Genomic DNA, 12,633 nt, shown 5'->3' on the forward strand with positions numbered 1-12,633 from the left:
GCTTCTTATTTTAAAGGCCTGAAAGGTGAGGGAGATCAGGAAGGGCGCAGGCTACTTGGAAACTGGGGTCCTCAAAGTTTCCCATGAGGTATGTCAAGGGTGCTAACGGGGAGCCTTGACCTGCAGCGTGGTCCTGGCCAGCTGCTCCCTTGCATGGGCTGCTTTGTTGATGAATAGTGGGGACTAGGTCATGGGCACTAGTTAAATATGGACAAGCTTATCCCCATGTACTCCTTAGTTCTGCCAGGCACTCCATCCATGTGGGAGTGCCTGGGACCTCCCAGGATGAGCAGGAGGGCAGAGCTGAGCCCCAAAGCTTCCACAGGACCTGGCACCACTTTGAGCCTCAGCAGAAAATCGGAAGCTACAGAAGCCTGGTTAGTCTCCTCAAATAGGATGAGAGAAGCCCCTTGCCAGAGTTGGCACGATGGGCTTTTCTCAATGCCACGTGAGAGCTCAGCTGCGCTGGCGGGGTGTGTGTGTGTGTGTGTGAGAGAGAGAGACCTGTAAGCAAGTGAGCTGTCACCATGAAAAACAGACCTATTCCTGTCTTAAATAGGTGCTCTTCTAGTGAGCATATCATCTGTTTACTACTTATTCTCGCTGTAGATTCATGTAACTTAACATGAATTGTGCCTTCTCTGGCTCCCACCCCAACTCCACAGCTCCACCCTGCCTTATGAGCTGCAATCCAGGGGTAGGGGGAGCACTGCGGAACACTTACAGTTGCCCTGCTGGTTCTGAAAGTCCCCTGTCACGTTGCTTAGAAAATCAGTGTTGATGATGTCCCGCCACTGGATGGTCTCCATGTTGCAGAGGACAGGGTTGTTACTGAATCGCACGGCACCTTGCAAAATTTCTGCATGAGAAAGGAACCCCCATGAGCAAACTTGCCATCTCTTCTAAACTCCTGTGAAGTATGCATATGCTTCTTCACATTTTGCCTTCTGTTAAGAGATGGCAGCATGCAAATGAGACTCCCTGGAACTGCAGTGGGGCAGTGGAAAGTGAGCTCATGGATTCCTCTATGGAGGAGTTGGGATTCCCCTGCATTGGATCTTTGAACAATGAATGACCAGAATTTAGAAATCGGGGGCCATGGGAAGATAATGCTTTAGTCATGTAGCATGACTGACAGGTATACAGAAAGTTGGTGGTTCCCAGGGAGGCTGGCTGGTCCCAGCTATACTGGAGTTACCGTGTGATGACAGTGTGAAAGGGTAGATGGGACAGGAAGGGTGGGTGGAAGGGAAGATGCTGTGAGGTGCTTGGGAAAGTGGGCAAAGTGGAACAGGAAGGATCTGGATGTGTGATGAAGAGACTGGGTGGCCAAGGGAAGGCAAAGACATAAAACTGTTCAACTGCTCAAAGGAAGAGTTGGAATGCCATGAAGCACCAGGGGTGATAAGAAAACTTGAGCTGGAGCAGAGGGCAAGTATTCCCCCATGACACTTATGCAAACATTTACTGAATGGCTTCTGTGCACAAAACATGGCAGCGAGTGCTGTGAGGTATGTGGAGATGAATGATTCCTGCTGGCTCCTCTGTAAGAAATGACAAGCACGTGAGGGGCAATGCACAGTCAATAACCTCTGTTTACAGAGGGCCAAGACCCATGACGAGGCTGGCACTGTGCCAGCTGGTTTACATGCAAGCATGCTCAGTCCCTCAGTCGTGTCTGACTCTGCAACCCCATGGGCTGTAGCCTGTTAGGTTCCTCTGTGCATGGAATTTTCCAGGCAAGAACACTGGAGTGGGTTGCCATTTTCTCCTCCAGGGAATCTTCCTGACCCAGGGATCAAACCTGCATCTGCTGAATCTCTTTACTACTGTACCACCTGGCAGTCAGACATATGCATGGCCTCAGCTAATCCTCACGTGGTCCTCTGACCGTAACTCAATTCTAGATATGTAAGTAATGCCAAGCATCCCGGAGCGGGAGAGGACATGGAGAAGGAAGAGTTCTTCTGGGGAAGCTCTCTTTGGCTGTTGGAAAGAGTAACATCTCTGGGAAGAGAACACGTGGAGAAGCCCAGACGGAAGTGGGCTCCAGCTAGACAGACGGCCCCAGCAGAGGCTGTGAGGGGCCAGGTGAGCAGTTCCTTCAGCAGATGGCGGGGAGGGGCTGCAGAGTCCCAGAAGGCAGGCTGGGAGGTCGGAGAGGAGTTTCGGGTGTGAAATCAGATATGACAGCTGGACAACCAAGTGAAAAGCTTCACTTAGGAGGGAGCCAGAGTCAAGGGATAAACTCATGAGGGGCCAGAGCTGGAGACACAGAAGAGAGAGCTGGCGCTTCAGGAGCCTCAGGGACAGACCAGGAGTGGGAAGGCCAAGGGGACAGCAGCGGGATGACCAGAGGCCCGTGTTAGTGACCAATTGCCGTTGTTTAGTCATTAAGTCATACCTGACGCTTTTGCGACCCCATCAACTGTAGCCTGTCAGGCTCCTTTCTGTCCATGGGATTCTCCAGGCAAGAATACTGGAGTGGGTTGTAATTCATGTCGAATAATCCAAATTAGAGGATTATTTAATAAAATTAAATAATCTGAATTGATACAACCCCAATACTCAAAACAAATAATACCAAGCACATAAACAGCTCCCTGGGGCTTTATCTGCAGTAATTCACTTAATCTTCTCAACAACCCTGGGAAGTCTGTTACCATTGTGCCCATTTTTGAAGTCGCAGAGAGAACCCACTCCCAGGAGCCTGGCTGGTGAGCATGGAGCTGATACAGCTGGGGCTGGAAACTGACAGTCTGTGCCCCCACCTGCCTCTGCCTGGCACCACGAGACAGTGACTTTGCAAGGCATCCCGGTGGGCTGAGGGCGAGGGCAGCACAGCCCAGTGCCAGCACCGCACCCAACAGTGAGGGAGGCTGAGGGGAGCCCTGAGGCCATTTCATAAATGCAGAGCCCAGGAGCTGACCTGGACACAGGCTCCATGGGGCACGGACAGTCAGCCCGCCCTGCACCTCAGCATGGGCTCAGGCCCTGCACTGTGGACCTCCTCTGCTGGGCGTCCTCTGCTCTCTCCCCCTTTAGGGTTGGCCCCACTGTCCATCAGAGTCGCAAGGCCTGGGGGAAGGTTATGGCTCTGCAGAATGGTCTGGGTGGCCAACCCTGGCCATTTCCTCACTCCAGTAGGAATTCAAGAGGGTTACTTTGACCAATTTTTTTTTTTTTTTTGTAAAATGGCAGAGCATACCACTTGCTCTGAAAGAAGGTGAGGGGCATTAAATTAAGTTACCAATTTGACATGGCTGGCACTGTACCTGCCACAATCATCGTTATCTTCAAATTTTAAAAGTCAACTTGCCGTTTTTCCACAGTTTCCTCTCACAGCACCCTTGTAAGTGCCCTCCTCACAAGAATTCAAACTTTGCCTGTAATACCTTTATTCGATCCTTACAAACTTAAAAATGGCTTTTGTATAATAGTGTGACTCTGGAAAATGTCAGACAGTGGTGGGATTGCCACTCTTTGTCCCTTATACATGAGGTCCAGGCAGTAAGACTGGAGGACTACCTGAGCATTTCAGTCTCGTCATCTGGTCAGACTCTCGTTTTTCCAGAACCTTTACCGTGTCTTACTAACTCTCTGGATACTTTTCCATGAACAAGGCAGAACCTGTACTTGGCTTAGCTCTTCCCTTCCTGCCCCATCATCTACTGTCTTCTTAGAGCTTCCACTCACTGTATCTTGCATATGGCTGGCACGCAAAACGTCTGTGTGTCATGAATAAAAGTCTTCCTTGAATGGAATTCAGAAAAGCACCCAGTCTGCTAAGTACCGTCCAAGTTGCTCTTCATACTATAGCCTCCTGCGCCCTGCTCTCACCCTGTAAGTTTCTCAAGGGCAGCTCCCTCAGTCCGGTTTTGTTTGCTCCATAGTTGGATAAGACGGCTAAGGCATGGGTGTTTTCATAAAGCACATTTCCTCGGATGATCTGCAGGTTTTCCAATGGAATCTTCTCCACTGTGTTGAGGGCAATGAGTACATAGCCGGCAACCTCCTGGATGGTCTAAGGAAATAAAACATGAACATATTATTTCTCTTTGGAGGAACTCATGAGTGCAAGATCTAAAGTGGATCCAGACAGCCCAGGCCACCTAGCTGAAGAGGACTGGTTGACGAGTCATGCAGATGATTACCACTGGACCCCATGGGAAGTAACAAGATTTATAGTGATTCCTGCATTTTTGCCTCTTGAGCTTGACAGCGGTAATGACGGGCCATGTGCATTACTACGGAATGCTGTGACTTTCATTTTGCCTGGTGTTTAACAGACTCAGCAGAAAATGGAAACGTTTTATTAATTTATTTTGTATTTGTCTTGCAGGCTTTCCATCAAAAGCAAACAAACAAACCCAGAAGAAAACCAATCAAATCCTAAGTTTAACTACACCAAACTCAGAAGCTTTTAAGGCTGGCTCCTATTGGCTCACTGGAGTCTACTGAAAAACATATGGGAGTTTGGTGAACTAGTTTTTAAACTCTTGGTAGCCAGAAATCAACCATGATGGGAGCATTTATACCAAGAAAACAGGCAAGGGCTACAAAGCACTTCTTCTTTCTTTTTTTTCAAACACAGCCAGTTTAGCAGGATACCATGGCTGCAGTGCTGGTTAAAAGATTAGTGTCCACAATGATAGCAGAATGCCAGGCTAGTCTATTTCTCTTTGCTATTCTTTTATAGCTACAACTTGAAACTATCTGGTAAAGTGACCTTTCCATAAAACTTGCCTGTGTAATTTCCTTATGGATTGTAATTGCCATAGCAAAAGTAAATACACTGCTAATTAAATTCTGCCAAGGCCTTATTTACTTATATTTACTTCTAGTGTATTTGGGTAAGGAACATCAATACAGTTTACTAACGTATATATATGGAATTTAGAAAGATGGTAAAAACAACCCCGTATGCGAGACAGCAAAATAGACACAGATGTATAGAATAGTCTTTTGGACTCTGTGGGAGAGGGTGGGATGACTTGGGGGAATGGCATGGAAACACGTAAAATATCATATAAGAAATGAATCGCCAGTCCAGGTTTGATACAGGATCCTTGGGGCTGGTGCACTGGGATGACCGGGAGGGAAGGTATGGGGAGGGAGGTGGGAGGGGGGTTCAGGATGGGGAACACGTGTATGCCCGTGGCGAATTCATACTGATGTGTGGCAGAACCAATACAATATTGTAAAGTAATTAGCTTCCAATTAAAATAAATAAATTTAAATTAACAAAATTAAAACAGATTAAAAAAAAGGATCAAATTCATTGAACCCACCTTGAGAAAAGAAAGGTTGTAACCACTCTGCATGTAGGTAATTTCCAAATTCCCAAGGACCACCTCACAGTTGTTGAACATCCTCTGGAGGCTCAGAAAGTGGTCTTCAAAAGTGCCCAACTGGGTGAGCTTGTTACTTGTCCCTTGGCAAACTGGAAACAAAGGGAAAAAGGTATCACATGAAATAAAGTAAAGTAGAAAAGCTAAAACTAACAATCTTCACAATCTTCAACTAACTGCATGCTTCAGTGGCTTAGGATAGTAATTCTGATTGAAGGCCACTCAGGACAAATGTGATAAACAATGTTTAAAAGTTTATACAAGATGCAGTTCAAACTATGGAATTGTTCATCTCCATAATGCATGCAACTGTTTAAAAATATCAAAAATTCAAGGAGAATTTTTCAGATGAAAACCCTATGGAAATCTTTAAGACCAAATAGTCTATAAGAGTTTTAGTAAAATGCATGAAAAAACAGACAATAATTGTATATTTACAATGTTAATAAATATATAATGAACTTCTACTTTGCAAAAAGATAACATGTCACATTATTATGTGTTGAAAGACTATTTACAAACATAGTTTCCTACCACAACTTTGCACAACCTAAAATCAATGACAAGAGTGTAAATTAAAAACCATTGACTGGAGACAAAAAATATTCTAAAATGATAAAAATCATATATTTTAATATATAATCAAGAATAAAATCAAATATTACATGAAATTTAGAAAATAACATGAAAACACACTTGGTTACGAAGAAACTAGCATGTCTTTGTGTCTGCCACACTCTAAGGAGCCTGCCACCCAGGTAGAGGTGCAAGGGTTTGGCATCAATTGCTGGGATGTGGCCTCGGCACACTTAACGCCCTGATGCTTTCAGCTGTCAAACTTAATATAAGAAAACATTTTAAATTAGGGGATGAGGTCAGACTACGAAAATACATTTGTAGTCTATATTTAAAAGCAAAAGAGAGGATTATAATAAAGGCATGTTTATAAATTAGCTCTTTGAACAACATGAATAGGCAAGCATAAGAAAACAAAGAGGTTTGGAACTTTTGAAGCAGGGAGCTGGTTAGCGACTGTACTTTGAGCCAAAATTATCATAAGTGAGGCAATATGGCCTCTGGCTTTGGAGGTTTGGTTCAGACCTGACCAGGCAGAGCTGCAATCTGCAACCAGGTGGTCGAGCACAAAACCAACACCAGCGTCAATATGCGGGGACTTCCTGAGGAACTCTTCCCAACTCCGCATTTCCATTTGATAGGTTCTTTGCTCCTTCCCCCTGGTAGTTTTCTGCAGAGCATCATCTGACTGTCCGCTCTTGGATTTCGGTGCCAAGGCACTGAGCGCATGTTCAGACACCACGTAAAGAACGTGAAGCGTTTACACCACCATTAAATATGAAGCAACCCTTACTTCCTCTTTGACTCTGTGAGGATTTCCCTCTTCTCCCCTTCTGCGGTCTCTCTCAAATTTGGTGGTAGAGAGAATACTCACAAGGGAACTGCAATGGCTCACAAGACAGAGCCCCCTCCCTGCACTGGCTCCAGGGCACAGTGATTTCATCACTCTTTCAACCGTAACACAGGACAGACCCAACATCTCTGGCTGCCTTCACTTGGGAGTGTGGGCTGCTCTGATTGCAACCTCAAGTTTGGAACCACTGTACACAGTTGGCTGCGGTGCATACAGATGAGGCCAGACTGATTTCCCAATTCTAAGGTCCTTAAAGATGCCAGCATCAATGGAAGTGCAGGATTTTGACAATAAGAGGTGACCTTTCTGTTGGCACACCTTGGAAGCTGATGGACTATGGTCCCTAAATTTCAGCTTAACTGGTCAGCTCTGGTCTAGGAAGCCCCAAGTATTGGTCATGCCCTTCATGCCAGCCAGGTGACCAGTGTTGACTAGAACTGGGTGTTGGAGCACGTTTCTGAAGGGTTTCTTGTACACAGAAGGATGAACGCAATCACAAATGTTTTCATTTTAAATGCTCAAAGATATCCGTTTGTAAATTTCTCTTGGCTGAACTATTTTTATTATTGAATTATGTGAAAAGGACTTTCATCAGTTAAAAAGGAAAACATGTCAGGTAAGTTTACCCTGTTAAAGAAGAAAATAATTGCAAAAGGACTACACTTGTGTTTTTATTTATTCTTTCAAAAAGTGCTAAATGAGCACTGAAAGGACTTACTTAATGAATACCTACCATGACCCTTTACTATTTACAGTTACTATAAATTACTTTCATATTTTAAAAAAGATCTGATATTTGGAAGACAATAGTACCATTACACATTATTGATATGAACGTTAATTTGTAAAACATTTTGGAAACAACTGGACAAATTGTGCATACAAATAAATATGCTTAAAGTCTATGTCATGATGATTCCACTTTGGAAAACCTATTCTGAGGAAACAGACCGAAATTTTCATGCAAAATGTTGACATATTTTTTAATAATGGCAAAAAATTGCCCAATTGCCCAACATGTTTATTTTTAAGAAAAAGCAGCCAACACAGTATTGGACTGAGCTGAAGGCAAATCCATCTTGAGTCCTATTCCTGGCTTAATGACTAAAGTATCAACAGAAAACATGACAAGGCTGCTTATTCTGAGGCTTCTCTGCCACACACAAAAAGGGAGACAGCAGGTCTGCGGTGAGGATGCAAATGGCTTGGCCTGGGTTTCTTGACTGAACAAGGTATAATCTTGGCTCCACCTTTATACCAAATATCTCATGTTATGTAATATAGAACATTTAAATGTGAGACCATTAAATCAGTAATACTGAAAAATAAAAATCATTAACTAGCGAGGCAGACTTAAGGCAAAGCTGTGAGAGGAAAGGCTCCAAGCTCAGCCAGGAGAAAGCTTCCGGTCAGCACTTCCCCTGTATGCAGACTGAAGGACTTTCCGGAGCTCCGCAGCACAGTTTTCTCAAATACAGACTTGGTAAAATCCATTCTGGCCTCCCAGAACTGTTCTGAGAAGTCAAAGCACACAAAAGCTTCAGGTTTCTTTTGTTACAGCTAACTACTGGGAACTGTGACAGATGCCTTGACATAAGGTGTGCCCGGACAGACGCTGGGACTTTCGTGGATGCGTCCTTGTCCTGTGATACTGTGTGAACTGGCTGCATTTGGTTGGCTTACTCAAATACTGGGCATTAAATAGAGTTACTCTGTCAGAAGAATATTTATCCAATGGGAAGAAGAAAGAAAAAATAATATATTGTACTTTAAGAATTTCATTGAAATATGCATTTAGGATTAGGTTTTTAAGCAATTTATTCAGAGAGAATTCAATATTACATTAGGCTAAGCCTTTGAAAACTAGACGATTAAAAGCATTTGTGTCAAGCTCCATACAACATGATAGAGATTTGCTTTCCCTCCCACAAATCTGAAGACAAATTCTACTGAAACAAGAAGGGGGCCTTCAAAGCACTCAGCTTTTCATCTTCACAATTTATTATGATGATTCATAAATGGACAAAAACCTAAAAGAACTGTATTGTGAACATCCTTAAAGTAGCATTTTATTATGTTCACTTTAACACATACCTATTCATCTAATTTTTTCTATGCATTATAAAGTAAGGCACAGATAGCAGTACCCTTCATCCTGACATGCCACTGGTTACAGTTCAAGAGTACTGACAGTGGTTATTGAGGTAACACCACAAACTGTGAGATAATCAGTAATAAGTGTAGCACTGATGAGTTTCAACACACACATGCAGCTGTGTAACCAGAACAGAACATCACGGTCACCCTGGGAGCCCCCTCAAGGCCCTGCTCAGCCCCTGCCCCAGACACCACAAACTGCAGATGTGTTTCCAGGTAGGACAGTTCTGCCTGTCTGGGGACTTCTGCTCATGGAATCACATGGCACCCTTGGTACCAGGGTTCATGTCGTGTCCAGAGTCAGGCTGTTCTCTTTTTGAAAAACCAACCCCACCCCCCAATTTATTTGAATTGAAAATAAAACAGTCTGCCACCTTTAAGTCCTGAGACATGCCTGATTTGACAGGGAGAGCCTGGGGCTTTCCTGTGTGATTGTGGGGGTATACCTCTCTCTTTCCCACAAGCCCAGACAAATCTGTAAGGCTAAGACATAACACTAAAACAGGTTTCTCCAGATTTTCCCAAATCCACTTAGATACTTTTGGAATTGCCTAATTGTTTTAATTTGCTTTCTCTATGCTTTAAGGGCAGCCAAGGTCCCTGGGCACTTGCAAATCTCTCCCTGTGGCCTCCAAAACTGTTTTTATTATTGCCTCATTTTCCACAGAGCACCTTGTTTTAAAGCAGAAGTCTTTGCATTGCTCTGGGTTTGAACCGTCTGGGTTTCCCAGGGCAGCAGAACAGAGGATGGGCGCCTGCCCGTGCCCCTCCCACCATCTCTCTCAGGCTCCCTTCCCTGCCCTTTGGTGCAGCCGAGCCTCTCTGTTTCTTCCAGCCACCAGGTTCCTGCCCCTTTCAGGGCTCTTCCATCTGCTTGGAACAGTCTTCCCTTTCTCCCCAGGTCTTTGCATTTTTGTGTCCCTTTTGTCACTGAGATTCTCTCCCGGTGGACATGACATCCCTTCAGAAAAGTCTGTTCTGGGACCAGGTCAGCTTAAGTCTCCCTCATTGCATTCTATCATATTTTTCTGATCTCTCTCTTAGCATTCATCACTACTTAAAATTATTTGTTATGCAAATACAAAGAGTGGGGAGAGGTAGAGTACACATCTATCTCCTTGGACTGACTGCTGGGATGTGAATATACATGCTGTGTTTACGTGTTAGATGTGAAAGCAATGGGCCCAATAGTGGTCATGTGACCAGAGCCTTGGATGACTTGACATGGATCTCTCAGCCTTTCTTGGTTCCGTGTGTCTGGTGGTAGAGAAGGAGGCAGGATGTCTCAGGAGAGCATCAGTTCTCACAACTTTCTAGTTGGTTACTGTAAAATCATTCTAAGCTACTTAACATATTCAGTTCAGTTCAGTCACTCAGTCATGTCCAACTCTTTGAGACCCCATGAATCCCAGCACACCAGGCCTCCCTGTTCATCACCAACTCCCAGAGTTCACTCAAACTCCCGTCCATCGAGTCGGTGATGCCATCCAGCCATCTCATCCTCTGTCATCCCCTTCTCCTCATGGCCCCAGTTCCTCCCAGCATCAGAGTCTTTTCCAATGAGTCAACTCTTTGCATGAGGTGGCCAAAGTATTGGAGTTTCAGCTTTAGCATCATTCCTTCCAAAGAAATCCCAGGGCTAATCTCCTTCAGAATGGACTGGCTGGATCTCCTTGCAGTCCAAGGGACTCTCAAGAGTCTTCTCCAACACCACAGTTCAAAAGCATCAATTCTTCGGTGCTCAGCTTTCTTCACAATCCAACTCTCACATCCACACATGACCACTGGAAAAACCATAGCCTTGACTAGACAGACCTTTGTTGACAAAGTAATTTCTCTGCTTTTCAATATGCTATCTAGGTTGGTCATAACTTTCCTTCCAAGGAGTAAGCATCTTTTAATTTGATGGCTGCAGTCACCATCTGCAGTGATTTTGGAGTCGAAAAAAATAAAGTCTGACACTGTTTCCACTGTTTCCCTATTTCCCATGAAGTGATGGGACCATATACCATAATCTTCGTTTTCTGAATGGTGAGCTTTAAGCCAACTTTTTCACTCTTCTCTTTCACTTTCATCAAGAGGCTTTTTAGTTCCTCTTCACTTTCTGCCATAAGGGTGGTGTCATCTGCATATCTGAGGTGATTGATATTTCTCCCAGCAATCTTGATTCCAGCTTGTGCTTCTTCCAGTCCAGCGTTTCTCATGATGTACTCTGCATATAAGTTAAGTAGGCAGGGTGACAACATACAGCCTTGAATATTCCTTTTCCTATTTGGAACCAGTCTGTTGTTCCATGTCCAGTTCTAACTGTTGCTTCCTGACCTGCATATAGGTTTCTCAAGAGGCAGGTCAGGTGGTCTGCTATTCCCATCTCTTTCAGAATTTTCCACAGTTTATTGTGATCCACACAGTCAAAGGCTTTGGCATAGTCAATAAAGCAGAAATAGATGTTTTTCTGGAACTCTCGTGCTTTTTCCATGATCCAGTGGATGTTGGCAATTTGATCTCTGGTTCCTCTGCCTTTTCTAAAACCAGCTTGAACATCTACTTTAAAAACCAGAGGAAGATTTTGCCCACTTTCATCCTGAAAAGGTTTAAGGAAATCTCAAATAAGATATTTACATAATGGATTTAAAAATAAATAAAGAAAAGATATTAAGAGAGCTTGCTAGAGGTTTCATAGTATCAGGATTAATCATTACTTTTGCCTTACTCAAATTGTGTTATGGTGACAATTTCAAAATGTGTATGTTTATACATCTGAAAAAAAATGCACAGAAATGTTATTGGAAGAAAAAGTTGTTAACAATAGTCTTTTATGAATACTGGGTTTGGGGTGTTTTCCTTAGAGTTTCTGCATTTTTCAAGTTTTCTACAGTGACCATATAAGTAATATATTACTGAGGAGATAATTTACAAAAATCTATGTTGAACAAGGCCAAAAGAATGACACTTTTAATAAAATACATTTCATAAAAATGGAGAAATGTTCTTCAAAGTTTTGCATATTATTAATTGAATGGCTTTGTGGAAGTGCTTTAAAAATTAGAAGTAACCAAATGAAATACTAGATACAGAAACTGTTAGAGGGTAAGGAAGCTACAGGTTGTTCACTTCATTGGTATTCAGAACAGTTGCATATGGTAGCCCTTGGGGAAAGCCATGCATTGCACAGATTGGGTGTCTCTTCAAATAATGATGGAATTCTAAGTTCCATTTCTTCAACACATTTTTTACATTAATTTCAGGGAGTAGAGAGTAAATTTATCCCATAGAAAAATGTCATAAATTGTGATTATAGCATCAGACTAGCCTGTGAAATTTATTTAATCCATATAAGTTTGTAGGAATGTTGACCTACAGTTAAGTTATAATGAAAAAATTGGGAAAATATATAATAAAAGTAAACACAAATACGATTTTTTAAAAGTACAAAATAGTATTTAAATTTTTATTGTGGCTTTAATAAAAGGTTTTGTGGAATGGGAAAAGTTTCATTATAATTTTGAAAAGATTTTTCGTTATTTTTCAAACTTTATATTTTATCAATAGTTTCTTATTTGATCATATTGAATTTCATACCTAATACATAGTCCTCACCCTGTAGGCATCCAAAGACTGTTGTCAAACTGAATTTCAATGTACATTGCAACTTGGAAATGCACATATAACACTCAAAAAGTCCTCTTAAATATT

General features: G+C 42.9%; 1 protein-coding gene across 1 annotated transcript in view; it reads right to left on the reverse strand.

The window, feature by feature from the left end:
* Positions 1-12,633, reverse strand: part of EGFR (epidermal growth factor receptor) — a 208,370-nt gene that overhangs the window by 61,640 nt on the left and 134,097 nt on the right. The window contains exons 2-4 of the mRNA XM_069561141.1: positions 5,292-5,443; positions 3,841-4,024; positions 725-859 (exon numbers count right to left, since the gene is read on the reverse strand). Coding sequence (XP_069417242.1) covers positions 725-859; positions 3,841-4,024; positions 5,292-5,443 — 471 coding nt within the window. The remainder of the gene's footprint in view (positions 1-724; positions 860-3,840; positions 4,025-5,291; positions 5,444-12,633) is intronic.

The sequence above is a fragment of the Ovis canadensis genome, chromosome 19 (assembly GCF_042477335.2).
Source record: "Ovis canadensis isolate MfBH-ARS-UI-01 breed Bighorn chromosome 19, ARS-UI_OviCan_v2, whole genome shotgun sequence".
NCBI classification, from domain to species: domain Eukaryota; kingdom Metazoa; phylum Chordata; class Mammalia; order Artiodactyla; family Bovidae; genus Ovis; species Ovis canadensis.